At 43.0% G+C, this 21,551-nt stretch overlaps 2 protein-coding genes across 5 annotated transcripts in view; one reads left to right on the forward strand and one right to left on the reverse strand.

Moving 5' to 3' along the window:
- Positions 1–21,551, reverse strand: part of DOCK1 (dedicator of cytokinesis 1) — a 543,465-nt gene that overhangs the window by 285,999 nt on the left and 235,915 nt on the right. The gene's annotated exons all lie outside the window — the stretch shown is intronic.
- INSYN2A (inhibitory synaptic factor 2A) overlaps positions 1–21,551 on the forward strand; it is a 59,200-nt gene that overhangs the window by 26,183 nt on the left and 11,466 nt on the right. Inside the window, exon 3 of one of the 2 annotated variants that reach the window (XM_012464198.2) lies at positions 15,101–15,172. The exons of the other annotated variant lie outside the window; for it this stretch is intronic. Within the exon in view, the coding sequence (XP_012319621.2) occupies positions 15,101–15,172 (72 nt within the window). The remainder of the gene's footprint in view (positions 1–15,100; positions 15,173–21,551) is intronic. 2 annotated transcript variants of the gene reach the window in all.

Raw genomic sequence — 21,551 nt, forward strand, 5'->3', positions numbered from 1 at the left:
CAAAGGAATTTGGGCCCAGCCTTTGAAGGGTTCACAGTTCATTGGCATTCAGGCTGTTCAAATATATACTTAATTGTCATCAGCCCATACAACCTTGGGGTCCTGCTTTGGAACTTTGTGTGTGTATGATACACATATACTTAATTTGTATGTATAATGTATAGACAGTATCTCTTGGAAACATGAAAAAGGTCTCATTCTCCCAGCAGCAGGAATAAAAAGTCATCACAGAACATGTTTGTGTGATGGGACTTGTGTTAACCTAGATATTGATGCTAGATGGGCAGAAATGATATACCTGCTATATCTTATGTCCTCATATTGACAAATTACTGAGAATCAGGCATTCTTCAGAGAGACCTGTCAGGGGATAAGAAATCTCTGAATTTGCTCTAATTACCAGTGCCCAAATAGAATAAATACTGCATCACAATTATAGAGGAAGCAAAAGGAGACTACTTAATTTGTTTAAGTCACAGAGCAGAAAGAACCCACCTGGAAAACTGTACCACTGCAGCAGCTGTGCATGAATGCTGAAGAATCAGGAAGGTGTGGGCCTAGATTCTGATCTCCTAACTTCCCAGGTTCCCTGTCTAAGAGCTGCGGGGCGGGGGAAGCTGGGCAGAGTTAGGCAATCCCATCCCAATTTGGCTGCGCACTCTCTAGAAGGATGATTAGGTTGTTCTTGCCAAAACCTACCCACTTAATAGAGATCAAAGTCTTCCACCTGGTTAGCTGGGAATGGTCCAATTTTGAGGAGAGGAGGTGAGTGGCATCAGACAGTCTCTCAACAGCCTCTGCAGTCCTGAAAACAGTCTTGTGGCTCTTCTCTGGAATGTTGAGTGCTGTCTTGCCTGGCTCTGGCCAGATGCATCACAGAAAAGCAGGGCATTGTGAGCAGCAGAGAGAAAGCAGCACTGAGCCGAGATCAGAAGCAAAAAGGTTGTTGCTGCCAAATGCTCTCCCGTGCCTTAGCACTCCCTATTTGAAAGGCATGGAGCTGTCAGCACTTCATCTTCTAATGATTTTGATAAATCAGTTTCGATGTCTCCCTCCACATTTATCATAACCCAGAACATTTTAAACCATTCCACCCAGCCGGCTGAGGTCAGCCTCCCATGCACTTGGTTATTCCTTTTCCCAGAGTGAGATTCAGGAGAGGAGTAGAGTGGGGTTACCAGGCTCTCCAGTCTGCAGGTCCAGAGAGGGGAGTTAGATGCTGACTTTCCCTCTCCTGACCTGTATGCATAGGCTTATTAGACCCTCTGGACCTCAGCTTTTCTCTGTAACAGACAGCTGAGAAAACCTGCCCCCTGGGCTTCTCTTGGAGATGAAATGAGCTATGGAGAAAGAGGATCTCAATCCTCAGACTGTTTGCACTCAGTAGGTTACTCCCTTCAAGTTTATTTTGCTACTGAGATGCAACCTTCCAAGTGCTAAGATTCAGGGAGGTGAAGCCAGGGCATAAGCTTGAGCACGGAGAGAGATTTTCTTGCTTTCTTTTACAGTGGGTTTTATTTTGGGGAAGGGTGGTGGTGGTAAGGATCACTGAATGGAGACATCAAGCTTCATCTTGGTGGTTTCCAGGGCCAAGTTCATTTGGTGTCACGGGGAGGGGAGCTGATGTAGTCAGGAGACCTGGATTTTGTTCTAGTTCATCCTGGCCTAGCCTCTGAGCTACATTTTTTTATATGAAAGGAAGATGGTCCAAATGAGAGGAGAGGCCCCAGAGACTCCTTTCTGCTCCAAGAACGTATTCTATAGAGATGTCAGAAATCACCATTTGGCCACTGCATTATAATACTCGTAAAAGTTAAGATGGGGGAAAAACAAAAACCTCTCTGCAGATCTCTGTCAATAAAGGTGTGAATGATCCCACTGTTCTGTTTTCTTTTCTCCTCTTGACACTTCATCAATTCCTTCTCTCTCCCAGGACTACCAATGCTACATACAGTTGGTCTCTGTCCTTCAAGGTTGCATTTGGATTGTCTTCAGGGATGCCATTTTCTTTTCTTTTTCTGTTGCAACTAATGGCTTTTATTTATTTGCAATAGAATATTCAGGTCCAAAACTCCAAGTATAAGTTTTCGGGTTTTTTTGTGATTTTGAAATGGGAAGCACATTTCCTATACTATCATTTTCTTCATTTAATTCACAGGGTCACAGCGAGCCTTTTTTATAGCTTATATTTATATAACTTTGTAAACACTACTTTTAAGTTCTTAAAAAATAATAAGGCTTTCCATCTCTAATATGAAAAATAAAGCAAAATAATTTGTAAGAATATAAAACACATTTCGAATTCTTGCTTTGGGCTTCATGTAGGTATCACACATACTTGAAAATGTAATTTAAATAATCTTCCTGTGCAGAATGCCAAAACAGATTTCAAATACCTCCTCAGCCTTTTAAGTTGGGAGGTGAATGTAAGCCTCGCCTCCGAGGCAACAGGCAATCCAGACGCCCATTTGCAGATAAAATGAGCAATTCAAGGCATGGCATGAACGTTTATGGAATTTATGGATTTGTGTTTCAGAATCAGGATTTTCGAAAAGTGAAATGCAAGTTCTAATTTTCAAATAATTTTGAAAACTCCATGCAATTCCTGCTAAGCTATGCAAAAATGGTTTGAGCTCTATTTCCCACTGGAGCTGAGGGAGCGTTCGAGTGAAATGAGAATCCCCATACAGAGTACCTACAAAGCTCACCTATTCTGAGCCCCTACAATGTGCCAGCCACTCAGTATTATCTTCTTTAATCCTTAAAATAACAATTCAAGGTGGGAATGCCCTCCATGAGGAAACTAGAGCTTGGATATGCTCCGTACCTTCTCCTAGGTCAAAAAGCTGGTGAGAAACGTTAATGCCAGAATTCACATCTGGGATGTCAGACCGGCCCACTCATCTTCTCTCTCCCCTGAAAATGAGGAACCTAACATGTCCCATATAGTGAAAATACAGGCATTATTTTTTATTTTTTTTGCAAATGCAAGTCTGGATTTTCCCTTTTACTTGAAAAGGCTACAGAAGCTCCTATCCCCCAGGCCTGGTAGGGTTCATGTTAATTCATCTTCTGGAGAAAGCATCTTTCTGGTGCTGGAGGACAGCAGAGATCCCTGCCCCCCCACCATTGAGAGGGTCCCATGAACAAAGTGTATTGGGAAGGATCTGTAATCATTAACAGGAATCCCCTCTGTGAGATAATTTCAGACAAATCAAGGCCATATTGATCTTTAAGTCCAGGTACCTGGGTGCCAGGATGCAACGTCTCTCCTTGAGGAACCTGCCTGGGAACCCAGTTCATCAGGGCAATTGTAATATGAGAGGCCCTTCAGAGGACCACCACGTGCCTGTCTGGCTCTTACTTCCTCATACTGATATCCACATCCATGTGAACAACATACATTTTATATTGCATTGTTTTCAATGTAATATACAAATAAACCTTAAAGACAGTATGGAGGAAAGAACATTCACGAAAATTGAGATCCTGGGGGAAAAATCATCTAAAAACGGGTATCTTTTAACCAAAAAGGTAATAAAGTTTTCTCTATCAGTACCACATTAGTTACAGCACTAGGCTATCCCCCAAGAAAAGTCTCATAACTGGACATCAAGAATTTTATAAATGATCACAGCAAAATTTAAAGATTTTAGTCTTCAGCAACAAGAGCTCTGAAACACCTGTTTAAAAAGCAAATGCAAGGTCAGGCTTTTGAAACAAAGCAATAAAGCTCCAAGACGTATAAGTTCTCATTAAAAATTGTTAACTAAGCTTGATCTAAAAACACACATCAAAAGAAATTAAAGATAAAAGGCTCTGTGGATATTTACCATCAGAACCACTGGCAAGCAGACAACATGAATACTTTCAAATTCGAACCTTGTTGACAGTACAAGAGATGGAGAAATATGGGAGTCCAGAAGGAAAGTCTGGTTTAATACGGTACACTGACATTCTTATTTTCATTCCAGTTTGGTAGCCAGTGCCACCAAAATTCATTTTCATTAATTTTCAATAAATTATAGCTTAAGCTTTATCTCTCCTCCAGGAAAACAAGTTAATCAACTCGGCCTCAGCTGGAAAAAGCTGTTTTCCTTATTAATAGCTGTTCCTGGTGCCTTCTGGGCCAAGTGACTTGTTTGTATCATTGTCATCATTTTGCAACTTAGTATCTCCCTGACTGACTGACTGACTGAATGAATGAATGAATAGAAGAAAATGTAAGCTTTGCCCTGTGTATAATATAGCCAGGCAGTCCACACGTGAAATAATAATTACTAGCTTTCCTGGTTTTTATGTTACGATTATATATTATGAAAATATGATTAAAAGGCACTAAAACTAAAAAAAGTCCTGCCTTAATAATAGTGTTCATCTCTGTATTTGTCCCTGTCCAAATCTGCATGTATTTCTGACAATAATAATGTCTATAAAGAACAATGCATTCCATTTTCTTCATCACGCATGATGTCTCTGTGAGAAAGGAAGCATATAAGTTGCTAAGACAGGGCCACAGAGAGGAGCAACAGAAAGAAGGAGGCAAGGCCAGGTGCGGTGGCCCATGCCCGTCATCCCGACACTCTGGGAGGCTGAGGAGGTGGATCACTTGAGGTCAGCAGTACAAGACCAGCCTGGCCAACAGGGTGAAACCCCGTGTCTACTAAAAATACAAAAATTAGTGGGGGTGCAATGGTGCGCACCTGCAGTCCCAGCTACTGGGGAGGCTGAGGGAGGAGAATCAGTTGAACCTGGGAGGTTCAGTTTGCAGTGAGCCCAGATGGTGCCACTGCACTCCAGCCTGGGTGACAGAGCAGGACTTTGTCTCCAAAAACAAACAAAAATCAAGGAGGCAAATGACAGGGGAGCCAAAGGGCTGAGGGAAAAAGAGAGGAGAGGGACCACTGGCCCCTGCTTCCTCTAGGATGCAATGCCACGCAGGTTGGAATCTCCCTGCTAACTGTGATGCTTTGCCACTACCCACCAGTATCATTACCCTTTAATTCTTACAAGCATGAAAAGCTTCCCTAACAGCCAGAGCCTCCCCAGAATTACAGTGTCACCACATCTGGGGAGCTGCGAGGCCAATAAAAGTTAATTTGTCCACACAGTCAAAAGAAGCCACTGAGTTCATTAAGAGTGTTTCTTCCTGGAACACATCCACCAGGATTGCTTCAGGGCAAAAAGAAAATGAAATAACCTTTATCCGGACACAGAAGTGGGCCTGGGTCAGGTGCAAGACCAAGCTATTTCTCTTCAAAACTGAGTGTCAGAAGCAGAAGATGACTGACCTTTTTTCTACTTGTTTGAGGAAATGTAAAATGGGATAATATGAATACTATTTAGACAGATGCATCACAAAATTGTGAGAGTCCTGTTTTCTTTTTCAGAAGCAAATGAGTATGTTATCAGTTCACCAGAAAGAAACTCACACAGATTCTTCATTCGTTCACTCATTCATTCACTCAAGCATTATTCAAAAAATATTTCTTGGTCATCTACCATACTTCTGGCCCCGAGGGGGGCGCTGAAAGTTCACCAGGGAACAGACAAAACCTCTACCCACATCGTGCTGACCTTCTGATGGAGGTAGACAGAGAAAGCGAAATAGCCACAGTTCGTGGTGTGCTCTGTGGCAAGAAGGGTGGTGGAGAAGCCTCAAGCAGGGAAGCAGGTAGGGGAGGGAAGGAAACTGACTTTCACTGGGCATGAAATGACCAGGCATTGCTGATGCACCTCAAGCCCCAATCTGCAGAAGTCACCAAGCTATCAGGATTGTGACGAGGAACAAAGACACGTTCCCAGCCAGCAAAACGCCCAGTCCCACAAGACAGAGAAAACACATCCGATCATCAGAATCCGTGGTGGCCAGTCTGCAAGAGAGCCACAAACAAGGTGCTGGGAGTGTGCCAGAGGATGTGCTGCACTGCCAGGGAGGGAAGAGAGAAGCCAGGCCAGGACCAAGGATGTGGGTTTGCATGACACTCAGAACAGTCCCACGGAAGGATGCTACTGTTCAGAGTGATATAGATTCTGCTTCCTGAAGCCATCAACAATTCCTTCATTTTGGAAACAAAGATCTTCTGGATTTTAAGTGTCTGGGGGCAAGACTGTGTTTTATTCTTCCAAGCGACTGGTCCCCAGCACAGGCCATACGCAGAGCTGACGCACGGCAAGCACCTGATGAGCTGTCACTGGCAGGCCTGGGGAGGCCAGTTCGTCATGTCGGCTCATCTGTAGCAAAGTCTGTTAAGGTCTATGATTAGAATGCTAAGTAGAAATAACTAGGCTTGTTGGAAATTATCCTGACATGTTAAATGAGACCTCATGGAGTTTACATGTACAGCAGATCCTTCAAGGGTTTAACATCTTGATTTCTGGCTTTAGGGGAATGGGACGTGTGTGATTCTGACAACTTTCCCCTACCATGGAAAAAAAGTAAGGTAAAGAGAAATGGGATGAAGACAGACCCACCTCAACTTCTGAATGAGCTATGCTGCAAACATCTTTTCTAAGTAATTTATGTTGAGGTTGCCAGGGTAGCCCTCAAAATCCTTTAATCTATATGGAGATTCAGCATTAGCATGCTGTAAGATCTAACCTTCATGTTCTTAGAGATATATTACTTCCAAGTTCTCACATGGGAGGACAAAAGTAGACCTCCCTTAATCAACCGGGACACAACTCTGCTTTACACAAGGAACACTATGGAACACGCATTTCATATTCAAGGAGATTACATGGGTGTCTCAAAAAGAAGTATTTGCCCTTCCCTAGAAAGACATTCTAGAGAAATGGAGAATATTGAGAGTTAATGAGATCAGCTTTACCAACTGACATCCGTCTACAAGCAAAAGGGCTGGAGAAAACAGAAAGCAGTCATACAATATCAGATCATATTAACGTTCTCGAAACCCAAGAGTGGTGGTTATATTAAAGTAACTATACCACAGACACTGCTGTCCCATCATCAAGGTCCTGAGCAGAAAACATGGGAGAGGGTTTTCTTGAGTTTTATTTAACTGGCAGGAAAAAGCTGCTAGGTTTCTCTGGAACAGGGATCAATCCAACCCCACAGATCTGAGACAAAGACAACTTCTCAATTACATTTTTCATTTACTCCTTCATTCATCATTCCAAGTATCCAGAAACCTTTATTGCCATCTCCTCTGTGACTGGTATGGCAGGTCTTCATTTGCTGGGCGAACAAAGAAAGATAAGCCTGCCACAACAACATTGCAAGACAGGTGTTCTGGCAGAGGAAATCGAGCAGAGGCAAGGAGAGTGGAGGAGAGCCAGCCAAAAGGCTCCCTGAAGAGCAGCTGACAGAGCTGCTCCTCCAGAGCACTCAAAAGGTGGCAGCTGGATGGCTGGATAGGCATCAACATTCACCCCTCATTCGCCCTCCCCTCCCAAAGGCTGGGGAGAACAGGAGTAGCACTCCAGACAGCCTGGCCAGTATGGAGGGTCACTGTGACTTTGTGCTCTTCAAAGTGCAATTTCAGTTTTTACCACTAACAACTTACTTTGTCTGCTTGGAGATCCAGTGCCTGCAAGGATCTCAGAACTGCTCAGCCTAACTTTAGCAAGTCAGGAGCTGGCTGACAGACAGCTCCTATAAGCTACTGGGAAAAAGGGAACAGACAAACCATCACTAATGAAAGCCAGTACCGCCTTTGACTGATGAAGGGGTGATCTGGGAACTGGTCACGAAAATCGATTTGACATTTTTTAAGCAACCATATATTGGCTGTTCCTCCAAATTCTAGCATTTAACAGCTAGTTGAGTTTCCACGAGTATAGGGTGAGGTCTAAATTCACTTTAGCTATAAACAGCTGATATCTGAAATAAGTACACGTCCAGGGCATAATCTGGCAAACTCCTGGTGAGAACTTAGATCCAGAAACAAGCCAAATCTACTGCTCAGAGGGGCTCTAAAACATAGGATAGGGAATCACTGGAAATGGCGGCTTCGACTATTTTGAAACTTAATTTTTCCCAGCAATAGTAGTGGCATCATTTTATACCTCTAATTAATGTCACTTTGAGACTATTAAGTGAAAAAGCCCTTTAAGATGCTGACGTAAATGATAGTTATCAAGAAGAGAGAGCTAGTGCACAAACCTGGGTAAGAATGCAGAAGAAAAAAAATGGTCGTTGCACGCAGTAAGAAAACTGAAGGAATGAGATCAAACTGAAGAGAAGAAATAAATGGCAAAAAAAAAATTATTGAGAGCAGAGACGGTGCCTTTTTTATTTCTGACACAACGACCATCTCTAGCTAAGGTCCATACAGATAAACCTAGAATACAGCTTTTGAGTTAATTCAGTATGACAACTGCAGTACCCCACATAATGAACGCTTTGAAGATCACACTTAGAAGGTCATGCCTTGATTGTAGCATTATCCAACATGGTGTTCCCTGATGTGCTAGAAGCTCTGAACTTGCTGAAAATTAACAAGCCATTTAAAAGAGCAGCAAATCAGCAACTGGGTCACTTGCCCTCCCTTGCACCCTGTACGGAACAGTTCTTCCAGGGAGGGGCCCACAGCACACTGCATACCCATGCTCTTGGAACGTTGAGCAGAAAATGCTTTTCTGAACTCTGCAACCAGACCGGGCACACACTAATGCCCCATCCAGTCACCCAGGAATGTGAGAACAGAACTTTCCATGGAGAATTTAAGATTTCATGAAGGAAATAGTGCTGTGGGACTATGGCAGTAAAAAACAGCACATTTAAATCAATCCAATAACCCAACACTAGTACTGTAATTACTATTAAGTACTGTAAAATTAGTTTCTACTTGCTAGCCATTCTTCTTGTCACTTTCTCGGGCTTTGCTTCTGATGATGGCACAGGGAGAGACACTTTTTTTCTTTTTTTCCTTTCCTGACCTTTGAACAAAACAATTAATGCTTTGTTATGATTGCCTCAGAATTGTTAGTCCTGGCTCTCGGGCCCCATCTTCAAGGTCTCGCAAACCCTGATCAGCTTGGATATGTGGCTGGGAAGAAAGCTTGCAGTGACCTTTCTCTGACATTTCTCAGCACCCTATCCTAACACCCAGGGCCCTGCTGACTTACATCTCCCAGTGGTGCCGGCATGAAAGAGTAGGTGTCGTCCATCCCTCCCGTGCCCTGCTCCTCAGGGTCCCTGCCGCCCCAAACGTGGCCATGGTGTGGCTCTCAGGCCGAAGCCGGCAGCCACCACTCCTCCTTTATCATTCCTGTGGCTGTGTCAGCAAAACTGCAGCACCAGCTCTGCCATGGGCCTGCCCTCCTTTGTTTCTTTTCAGATGTCCACACGTGATCCCCTCTTTTGCTGATGGTCTGTAAAAGGAGTAACTGAAAACATACATACCCCAAATTGTCACCAGTTTTTAAAATAAATATGCAAAAGTGTGTATATTCCCTAAAATAAATACATAAAGGTGTGTATAGTCCCTAAAATATATATACAAAGGTGTGTATATTCCCTCTTATGTAAAGGGTTCAAAAAGGAATAACTGAAGACTTGAATACCCCAAATTGTCACTTTTTAAAATAAATATACAAAGATATTTCTGTGTGTATGTATAAATACACACACAAAAATATAGGCATGTTATGTACTTTTAAGTATACAAGTGTGTGTGTGTGTGTGTGTGTGTGTATGTATACATATATATGTACATTTAGGATTTGCTGATAATGACAAGTGAAGAATTAAAGCTGATTACCGTAAAGGTATAAGGTAGCTAGAGAAACTGGGGAACTGCATGCTGAGCTAAACTTGAGAGATCCAGGCCACTACAGAGAGGGAGCCCTGACTACAGCTCCACACTGTGTTTTGTAAGCCAAGCTTATTTTACTTTATTTAAAGCGAGCAACGTCTTGTGAAGAAATCTGATTCACTACAAAATAGAAGTGTAAACACTGGGCTCCACCAAAACTACCTTGTAAAATTGGCTTGTCCAGATCCCTTCTGGTTTTAACAGAGCATCATCTTCTCTTTCATGCACGGTTGCAGAGTCCATGTTCTTCGCTTCCCTATTAGTAATTCAAGTCCAAGCTCCTCTAACAGGCAAGCCCACCCTAATCAAAGAGTGTTCAAAAGGCATCAAGCAAGGAGAGGTCCAGGGTCCCTAAATTGGTACTGGAATAAAACCGATTTCTATAAGGATGGCAGGCTGGAGGGTCAACAGAACAGAAAACAAAAGCACCAAAGAGCACCTTGGACTTGTGGCACTGTCCTTGGTGCTGAATGAGATGTTTTTCAAGCTATATGCATTAAGAGAGTATTTACAACTAACTACAATGGGACAATAAATAGTGAATGCCACAAAAGCCATATTTACAATGAACATGCTTATCATTAGCACCCAAAGGACTTCATATTCGGAGAAAAATGAAGACCAGAACTTTTTATAATTTATACTTCTCAGGGGTTTTTCCCCCACATTCAGTTGGAATTCTTTAAATAGATAAATGTGTTATTCTGAATTTCAATATGAAAATACAAAGATGGACTCTATGACTTGACTACATTAACCTTAACTGAACACTCAGAAGGTACCAGGTATTGTATCAGGCACAGAGTTACAAGCCTATGCATAGCACAGGCTCCTCAGAGCGAAGAGGAAGAGTGCTTTACAAAGGTAGCAATTAATCTGCAAGACAGAAAATTTATGATCCAAATGTTCTTCCTCTGCAGCTTTTACATCAATAACCTAAGCTTTCTCTTCTCTAAACTTCTAATTCACAAAAGATCTCCAGCCCTACTGTCACTGGAGAAGTATCTGCTCTAGCAGTTTGAAATTTTTAGATTGTTCTTCTTTATGGTAATGACAATATAGAAAGAGAATCATTCAAAGCATTGGTTTTATGATGTGTTTCCAAGATGAGAAGGAAAAAAACAGGGAAATTCCATAACAGCACTTTGTGTTCCCTGTCCTGTAGAAATAACTTATCTGTTTCATCTCTATTTGGAGAACATATTCATTCAGATGCTGCAACCCAATTATTAATGTGACCATAAAATTATCAGTGAAGCCAAACCCTACAGCTTGGAAGCTTCAAGGACAATTAGATGGATTATCAAAGCAATAAGCACAATGGATTACATAGTTTTAAGCCCTCTATTGAGAACACTCTTGTGCTTAATAAAATTTTAGCAGGCATACCCTGATTGACATCAGCTGCTGGCAGCCGCCTGTGAATTAACCACATGACAAGGTCAACACTTTAAATTTTATTCACAAATTAATCTCCTGCTGACATTCATGGACTCCAAACAGTTGATTCCTTTAAACAAAATGAAAATCCTAAACAAAACCTCACCTTATGGTAATGAAATCCTGAAAATAATTCTCACACGTGGGAGAAACATACATACATTTAAAAATCGACAGACCACCCATTATGTTTTCAACTAGCTGAAAAAAGAATGACCACAGATACGTCTCATTACAAAGAAAACATGACTCCTTTCCTTCTTAACCAACAGACATCAGCCAAACCATGCCATTTTCTCTGGAATTGGTGAACTGGGTTGGGTTGTAAATAAAAGAAGCAAGAGAAAGGAAATTGAGTGAACGTGATGTTATAGAAGGAGAAGATTAAGAGTAAAAGTCAAGAAATGTTTCCATGTCATTCAACCAGCTGTAGGAAAAACTCTACAGTGGCTTCCCCTTCAATTTAAAATAATGCCCAAAGGGCCTTTCATTTTACACACTTCTTCATCTCTCCCCCTCTCACCTGCTGCTTCTATTCCAGGAGCACTGGCCTTTTTTTCTGACTTGCACACAGAGGAGCAACATTCCCACTGCAGAATGTTAACACATGATGGTCTTTGTGCTTGCAGTGCCCAACCCTGCATCAACAGATGACTGACTGCTGTTTTATTACCATCAAGGTGTCAATAAAAATGTCACCTCCGGCCGGGCGCGGTGGCTCACGCCTGTAATCCCAGCACTTAGGGAGGTCGAGGCGGGTGGATCACGAGGTCAAGAGATCGAGACCATCCTGGTCAACGTGGTGAAACCCCGTCTCTACTAAAAATACAAAAAATTAGCTGAGCATGGTGGTGCGTGCCTGTAATCCCAGCTACTCAGGAGGCTGAGGCAGGAGAATTGCCTGAATCCAGGAGGCGGAGGTTGCGGTGAGCCGAGATCGCGCCATTGCACTCCAGCCTGGGTAACAAGAGCGTAACTCCGTCTCAAAAAAAAAAAAAAAGTCACCTCCTCAGAGTTAATTCTAAGCCAAACTGCTGTTTCACAACACTTCCTTGACACTCAGCTGTATCAAAAATTATCTAACCGTTCACTTATTTATGCATTTATGTTGCCCTTCTGCTGCTCCCTCTCCACTGTGAGCTTCATGAGGACAAGGTCTCTATCTTATTCGCAGATGTCTCTTGTAGAGCCTGAAAAATGTTTGACACTTAGTAGGTGCTTAATAACTATTTGCTTACTGACTGTAACGAGGAAATATGTGCTTTCTACAAAGTGATTGGAGTAAAATATTTTCAGGAAGGGCTTTAGAAAAGCAATTTCTTACTGAAGAACTCCAAGGTCCTAGAAGATTCCTCTTGTGCATTTCAGGTACCTGAAGCCTTTGTCCTGTCATTGCCAGGTTCACTGCCTATCCCAGGCTGCCAATTACGTGTGGTGCAGAACACAGGCCCCAGAGTACAAGCAAGGTGATGGGGAGCATCAAAAGCCTGGGGTCTAAGAATAATGAGATCCTGGACCTGAAGAGTGACTGTATTATCTCTGTAAAGTGAGGCTAGCATAATTAGAAGGCTCAGGGCTCTAATGCAAGTGAGGCACTGAGAAACTTGGACACTGGGCAAGGAAGGAGTATTGATGTTGATGAAGCTTGATACATATTTGCCCTCAGGTTTAGGGCAGGAAGGTTCCATGAGCTTGGAATTCACACTTTCCTGTGAGCACAAAAAGAATGCTTTTAGAAAACTGTTGGGAAATATCCCTGGTTTTGCCCACTATAAGAACGTAAAATTTGGATATGACTAGCACATATAAACAAGTATTAGGTACTCTTTCTCCTGACTGCTGGCTTACACCCACTAGCACAACACAGTAGTGGAGCAGTGCCTCATCTACAACCCCAGCCAACGGTTTAACAACACATTCAGCATGGACCATGCCACTGCTCGCACCTGAGCTCAAGGATGGCACTTATTTCACTGTGCAAAATGACCTTGGTCAGTGCTGAGCTTAGAGCCAAGCTCCAGTAGAATCAGCTGATGGAGAAAGGCTGTAAGTCTATATAGGGCAAGAGAGAAGGGAGAAGGGTGATGTCACGATGTGGAAGAGCCTTGGCATGGGGTGCACAAATCTGGAACCAGGTGGGAAGGTGCAGGAAGAATGCATTCTTGGGGCTTGTCATCAGGAAGAAAGGGGTAAGGACTGAAAAATCACCGTGTCTGATGAGAAACAAGGGGTGGGAATAAGGCGCAGGCTATTCATCCCCCTCTCCTGACAAAGCCAACAGGAGAATGGAAAGGCCAGATGTGAGGATCTGAAGATGCCCAATGTGGGAGGTGATAATGGAAAGACGACAGAGGCAGCCATAGTGCAATTCCAACTCTAGTTCAAATATAATGAATCACAGGCAGTGCGTGGGAGCACTTTGGAGCAGAATATGGTCACCTGATCAACAAACTGCACAGAACTGAGAGGTCATGTCTGGGTTTCGCAAGCCCACTGAGACAACCACAGTATATCATCACAGACAATCCTTTTGTCAAATGTTTATGTAACACAAAACATAATCAGGAAAACAAAACTTATTTTCAATTTAAAACCCATGATGCAGAGAAGTTTACATAGCGAAGGGGATAAAAAAATACTGACTAGCGATGTTGACAGAAGACCTTCTGTGCATACTGTTACTCTGGTGAGTGACTCTATACATGCAAATTTGCCCCCAAAGTGTTTAAAAGCCAATTCAGATGGAAGCTCTTCTCCTGCCACAAATTTAACATTCTGGTTCTCATGCCTATGCCCGAACACAAAATAATATTCAGAAAATACACATCTGCATGTTAAAAATGTCAGGGGAAAGGCCAGCTGAAACAGGAGGAACTGTGAAAGCATAAAACACCTCCTTCCTGTTCCTGGGACCCTCCTGACCAAGAGACGGTCAAACCAACTCCAGACTGGTCCAGAAAATTCTCATCATCAAACCTTTCGGTTACAACCTTCAACAATATACTACAGAAAGACTCCAAGGTTATTTTTTTTTTGACTGGGGGAGAATTAGCAACCTCTCCAACAAAGGCCAAAATCTGCCTGGCCTCGGGAGGCTGACAGAACTCACCAGAGAATAAAGCCGGGGAAAGTAACTCAGAAGTTATGACAATGGCAGTCAGACAGTCCAACATAAGGCTTGGCAATTTTTTTTCTCTAAAGAGCCAGAGAGTAAATGTTCTGGGATTTGCAGACCAAGAGGCAGAATTGAGGATATTAGAAATAGGTATTTTCATTAAAAAGTTTCACCATTTTTATCATCAAAAGTAAAAGCTTTATTAATGGACACTGAAATTTGAATTTCAGATAATTTTCATGTGTCACAAATATTATATGTTTTCAATTTTTTTTTTCAAGCGCTTCAAAACAAAAAATCCATTCTTAGTTTGCTGGACAAAAACAGGCAGTGGCAGGATCCGACCTTCAGGCCGCACTTTGCCAGCCCCCGTTCTAGCAGGACAAGCGGAGGGAGAGCAAACACAAGCCTTGGAGTCAGCATATGCGTCTGTGGTTGTTTTTTCCTCAAAGTTTTTTTAAAACACCATAAAGCTGCACTGAAACATCCCAAATTCCCTGTGCTTATAACAAAATCATATTATTTACTTCATCCAGGAGCTGATGTTCACTTCTAATTTAATTTAAATATCATCTTGGCTGTAGGTGTTGCACTGGTTTTGTACAATGAAAGCAGAGACAGGAGCAAACTGGGAAACACGCATTAATCAATTTCCATGACCATGATGAGCTTGGCATTGGGAAGGCATCTGATTTGAGGCATCTGCTCTATGAAGCCAGTGACCCCCAGCCACCACTTGTAATGCTCTCCTGTTCTTATCTTGTAGGCTTTCATATCGGACGGGGCAAGACACAGCTAATTGTGACACATGCAGGAACAGTGCATGTATTATCTATAGGTATGTTAACATTCTCCTCTTCCCACTTTCTTATTATGAGTGACAAATGATGTTTACCCACAAATGCAAGAACAATCTGGGGCCATGCTGGGATGATTCTATCAGACAAGAAGTGAAGGACCTTACTTAATTGTAATTCTAAGCTACCTCTAAATACTTCACCCCAACTACAGAATCATGGGATATGGGAGCGCTTGAACCCATTTATCTTGCAAATGTATCTTAGTGGTTTCAAGAATTGGTTTGGTTTGATGGCTTGCTCCCTTGGAATCAATAGCCATGAGCTCTGGGCTGTGTGTTCTGGAAAGGCTGTAAAATATATGCCCTTCAGAGGGTATAGATCAAAGGCTAGAAACCACACCGTATGCGCTAGGAATACCCTGGAAAGACCTGGGCTGCTCACACCAAATGTGCAATTTTATTTCCTGGGAACTCTCAAAGATTGTGCCACTGGCCTGACTCGGGGCAGAATCCCCTCTCCAGAGCTCCTAAAGTTGTTCCTTGCATTTTTTAAATTTGCTCATATAACTGACATCAACAAGAATACAGCATAAACTACCAACAGGAAGCAGCTTTGTTTGTTCATATAACTGAGCTCCTAAAGTTGTTCCTTGCGTTTTTTAAATTTGTTCATATAACTGACATCAACAAGAATACAGCATAAACTGCCAACAGGAAGCAGCTTTGTTAGGCTTTCATCATCAGTAATTTTGGATTTTAAGATATAGTCAAAACCTTAAGAAGGATTATGATCTTTTTTTTTCTTTTTGGAAATGTAATTTTTTCACAAACAAAATATAAAAGCAGTGAGAAATGTTATGAGTAAGTTCATTTTTTAAAGTTTAGACTAATTTTAGTGATCGGCCAGCCAAAGTATACAATGATCAAACCACAACACCCTCTAAAAAGTTATTCAGTTACTGTCCTCTGCATTAAGAACACAGACATGGGGAGAGCAAAAAGGCTTGAGGCTACACAGTCTTGGACCCATCAGGGTTCCTTCCCAAGGGAGATCCTATATTTGACCGTCCACACCTCCGATCCAGACAGAGCATCCCAGACAGGGCCCAGGTTCCTTAAAAGGAAGGCTGGGTCACCTGGAGACTTGATCTGGGAGCAGGTAGAAGAAACCACAAGGTGGAGATGTACCAAAGGCCACATGAGCACATTCCTTACCCCAGAGGTTCTCAACCAATGGCCCATTTGCAAAGTCTGGAGAAAGACGTTTTCAGTTGCCACAACTGAGTAGCTGCCACTGGTATCTAGCAGGGAGAGGCCAGGAATGTTGCTGACATCCTGTGCCGCCTGCACAAGGCAGCCCCCACAAGAGCTATCTATTCCCACATGTCAACAGTGCTGAAGTTGAAAAAGCCTACCTTACTGAAACCACCCCAGCCTTAAAGTCTTGTAAGAGGCACACACAGACTGGTCAGGCCTCCTGGCAGCAGGCAGGGAAGAGGGGCCCCTGCAGCAGCCTAGCATGGTGCACCAAGCTGCTGACTGTTCTTGGCAATAGCCAGTGAGGAGGTTAAAATGAGGCATCCATGTAGGTCTTTTTTCAACAATTCCTCCAAATTAGAAACTCAGAGATGGCAACAGATCTGAGAAGTTTGCTTCATGGGAAACTTTTCACTCCATTCATATCGCAAAGGGGAATTTTGAATCAACAGTGAAGGATTAGAAGGCTGACATAAAATTACTCTTCACTAACATCAGTATGTTAGGAAGTGTGGAATGTAGATAGCCCGGCATATACTCAGAGTTCAGCTTCTGTTACTTTGGAAGCTAAAGCTCATACAGTCTTTAACACAACCAAGCAACAGTGAGTCAGGACATCCAGGGTAGGTTCAGAGAATGAGCTGTTCAGCCTAAACCTACATAACATTCTGTGGGTGATCAAAAACAAAAACAAAAACAAAAAACAAAACTATTAGAGCACTGTCTAGCATCACTGAAATAATTTAAATGAATTTAGCTGTAAATGCAGAACTCCTATAAAAAGTGACATTAAAAGTGACTGAACAAGTCTATGAAGGACACAAATCTGTCTTTTCAGGAATTACTCGAGTGGTCACTGTTTTGAATTGGCTCAACCATTACTCTAAATGAATCCCAACACATCAGCCACTGGTCCACGTGCTAAAAGAACTGAGCGACCAAGCACCACAGGAATTTGCCAAGATTTAGGAGGACTCACTAGGTAGCAGGGGAGGCACTGTGATCACTCTGGTTATCTCATACGAACAGGGACAATGCATGATGACTCACAGAGAACTTTTACTGCAGATGCAGTGATTTTACAGACGGGTGATTTTGGTGGCATCTTCAGAAACTGAATAGAGATGTGGCCCTCTGTAGCCTGCAGACCTGACTGTCACCCCTGTATAAATGGGAGATGCATCCTGGAAGAGGTGGTATTTGAGGAAAAGTGGAGTTTTAGATCTCTTTTTCCTGATTTGTAAAGTCACTCCCTTTGAGAAAGTGGTCACAATGGCAAAACATCCCTACAACAGCCAAACTTTTGCTGCAAACAGAAGTTACCCAGGAAGGCTTAGCAAGGAGGTCCCAGGGCAGTCTGCAGAGTAGCATTTCGGCTGGACTCCCAATGCCTCCCAAAGCCTTTATTTCATTGAGTCCTGTCAATGAAATAAACTAGTGTGAAACTCAAGAAATGAACTATTCAAATAAAGATTGCAGTATGACTACCAAGTTGAACATACAGAGCTCATCAAATACTGTTTCCTAAATTCCCTATCACGTTATAATGGAAATAATTAAAGCTTAACATTACTCTTATGGTGGTTATTATGTTGGATAAGAGCTTTGTGAGGTTGTAGGAAGAGATGATAAAGGGAGTGAAAGCTCACTTCTGGTCCATTAATTGAAAAAAATCAATGGGGAAATCATAAAAAGTGACAGGTACCTAACTCAAACATGTTATTTTTAATTTGAATCACATGAATTGAAATCTTACATTTATATGATTTCAAGTTATGGCAGCCTTCTGAGGGGAGGCCCAGATGTTCTCTTTGAATGTGGCCACCCCTGCTATGATTCCGAGTTATCTTCCATGAGCCATACCAATTTTCCTGTCTTTAGAGTGGAGCAAAGTCCTGTGGCAGACTCTGAGATCAGAATCCTCTGGATCCATACTTGGCCTGTCCCTACCTTTTTCACTCAAGATTTTGCGGCACCCCACTCTTTCCAAAGCATTGAACTCACAGTAATGACTATCCTCTCATGCCTCATTGGTTTGCACACCATTCAATAAGTACATCATTTCAATCATGAGTACTAACTGTATAAACAGGTCCAGGAACAAATCTAGCATCCTCTTGGTAAGCATGAAGCTTGAGAAGTAAGAACAGAGGGTCACAGGCCAACGACAGAGAAGTCAGTTAGTTAAGGGTCCCAGCGTCATGATTGTACCACTTATATCATGGAAGGACATGGCCATGTGGTTAATCTGTCGTTCATCTGTTAGGTAAGAGGGTTTCTGTAATCCTATCTGACTACCAAAGATTGGATTACTAGGAGGAGCATATACTTGGACTGGCTCTGAGAAGCCTCGGGTCTGTCTGATCCTGCCCTGGTGGCTGAGAGTTGCTGATACACAGGGACAGGTAACTCCCCTCAGGGTCCCACTGAGCAAAGAGAAAGGAGAGCATGAGCAATGGGGATTGAGCTGGATGACTTCTCAGCTTGCAGTCAGCCCTGTGAGTCAACCCCCAAATGCCAAAACCTTCTTTAAGAATAGAAGTTTCTTTGGTAGAAAAGTGTTCAGAACCCAGTGAGTCCTTGGTAGGAAAAATCACTTATTCAGGTGACCCTGTAGCAGTGTACATGGGTGGCCACAGCACCTCAGCAGTCTAGACTCAAAGGGAGCCAGAGGGTGTCTCCAACACTTAAAGGCTTTACGAATCTAAGTCCATGTCTTGTCCTTGCCATGAAAACTTGCAGGCAAGTCCTCCTTGAATTCCTGCATACGAATCTGTAGAGAGATAGTCCCAGCAGCAGGGGAAAGTGTAGCTCAGGTCAGAGTCCTTGCGGTCTGATCAAAGCCTGGCTCTTAGGTGCAAGGGCCTGAATCCAGGAGTTCAGGAACTTTCCTGTGAGTCCCTACACCACCATTACCCACCACCTTCTCCATACACACCATGGAATGCCTGGAACATCCTGGGATTGGGTAGCTTAAAGGAATTTCAAAATAAAGAAATCTTAGAATGCCACATGACTGTGGTTGTCCCAGAGGCTTGAGAACACGTGGGGCCATCATTGCTGCCAGCGTCCACACGTTGCAATTTGTCATACCCTGCTTTCTGGAAGGCCAAATGCCCTGGAGGGCAATGAATTTGACCCTGCCTGTCTTGCATTTAAACACTGCTTTTCACTCGAAACCCAATTACCCTCTCCTAGCAGCATAGCTATGCACCGTGTTCCAGTAATGCCTGGCGCAGGGAGATGAAAACAGTCCTGTGTTCAAGGCCCGGCTGCCTGAGGCTTTAACACGGCCCTGTAATAAATGTGTGCCTTGGCCACGGGAGGTGGGACATATTTCTCTATGAAAAATAATTCTGTCATGGAAATACAGAGGACTAGAAAAAAGCATCCAAAGGACAAAAGGTCTCGATGCAATTTCAGGGGGAAGAAACCACCAGTACGAGAAGCGACAGGTTAGAAAATGAGCCCGTGAGAGCCTGCCGCGTGCCTGCAATGCTGGGGCTGAGCTTCTGCCCTCTCTCTTGGGCAGGCGTCTGTTCAGTCTCCAGGTCCTCTGGCGTTGCACTAAGGGATCATCAAGGTCCCTTCCAGATCTAAAATCGCAGGAACTGCTTTTTACAATTATGCAAGGGATGGAACGATGGGCTTCAAGAGAGAGTGCGAAGAAGGGTAAAAGTGTGGAGAGTCACAAGGCATTTCTCAACTGAAAACACCCTCTCCTTTACTGGCAAATCTATTTAGTCAGAGCTGAGCAACACTTCTTCAGCAGAGGATCGGTGGGCCTTCTCCTAGACCACTGAAACCCCAAGTGCCAAAACTGATATTTTTGAAGGATTTTGAGATGGTTGACACATTTTTTCCTACGATGACAGACATCACTTCAGTTGTGATCTAGACCAATTGTGATACTCTAATTAAAACCATCTCAGCATGAAAGAAGATTAAAAGAGCTTCAAGTTTCAGTTTTCTTGAGTAAAACTTTTCAGGCTTATCTTCCATATTTCTTGTCAAAATGTGCTGTAATTATTTCAGAAAATGTTTTATGGATAAATTACTAATATAATCTTTGCTCATAAGCAGTTGAGATTTTTTTCTATCCAGCCCTATTTTGGTAATTCTTTTGTCAGACTAATCTGATGAGTCACACCACTGATGAGTCACCTTTTGTTCAGATGTGGTTTCAGAAAGGAACACATCCGGCAAACCAGCCATTCTCTCCTTTACTGAAATGGTTAATTTGTAAAATAATACCGCAACAAAATGGCCTGCATTCCAATTTGTACATTTTCATGAAAATAACATGTGCCAACTGCAATCCAAAGGCTTTTGGAGATGCAAGCAAGATTTAAAAGATAACAGGAATTCTGACTCAGATTAATTAAATAGCATCTTTCCCAGAATTTAGAATCTTCTTGTAAAGTGGTAGAATTCTTACCATTAATTCCAAGCCCTGAGTGACCACAGCCTCCCGGAGCATGCTGTGCCTGCTTCATTTCTGGACCATCACAGCCACCACACAAAGTGGCCTCAAGTGACACTCTTTCTGCAGTGGATCAATGAGTGGGCTCAGAACCTGACTGGACGGGGATGCCACAGGGCTCCGTGCCACTTGTCTGCCACCACAGAGAGGGGGAGCTTGTGAAATGCCTTGCTGCGTATGCCATGCTTTCACCGTTTGATATGATCCGTGACAGTCAAGGACAGCTGGAGTTTTAAACAACCACTTTGATAGAAATGCCAGAGCCCCTTCCATTTAGGGAGCTGATGGGCATTGATTGAACAGGTATTTTTCAAGGGAACTCCTAAGAGACAAGCTCTGCACCAGGCACTGGGAGACTGGGAGGAGTGCGAAGCTGGTGAAGACAACTCCATGCATGTCCCTCACCCTGAGACCCTGGGATGAGAGTCAGGACAGAGCTGCAGCGAGAGGGAGCCTTCTGTACTGAAGGTGGGAGCCACAGGTGCAGGGACGTAAAAGACAGGTGAGGAAGAGGTGAAGGAAGCCAGGGTGCCCGACCCAGCAAAGCAGACGCCAAAGAAAACAAGACAATTGTGGAGGGGGGCCACGTTAGGGAGGATTTCGATGGGCTCTCTAGGGCCCTCCAGGCTAGAGAGTTAGGAACAACTGGAAGAAACTGGGGGGGAAACAGCCAAAGCA

Source organism: Aotus nancymaae, unplaced genomic scaffold, assembly GCF_030222135.1.
Source record: "Aotus nancymaae isolate 86718 unplaced genomic scaffold, 86718_ANA_hifiasm-v0.15.2.pri h1tg000010l, whole genome shotgun sequence".
In the NCBI taxonomy this organism is placed as follows: domain Eukaryota; kingdom Metazoa; phylum Chordata; class Mammalia; order Primates; family Aotidae; genus Aotus; species Aotus nancymaae.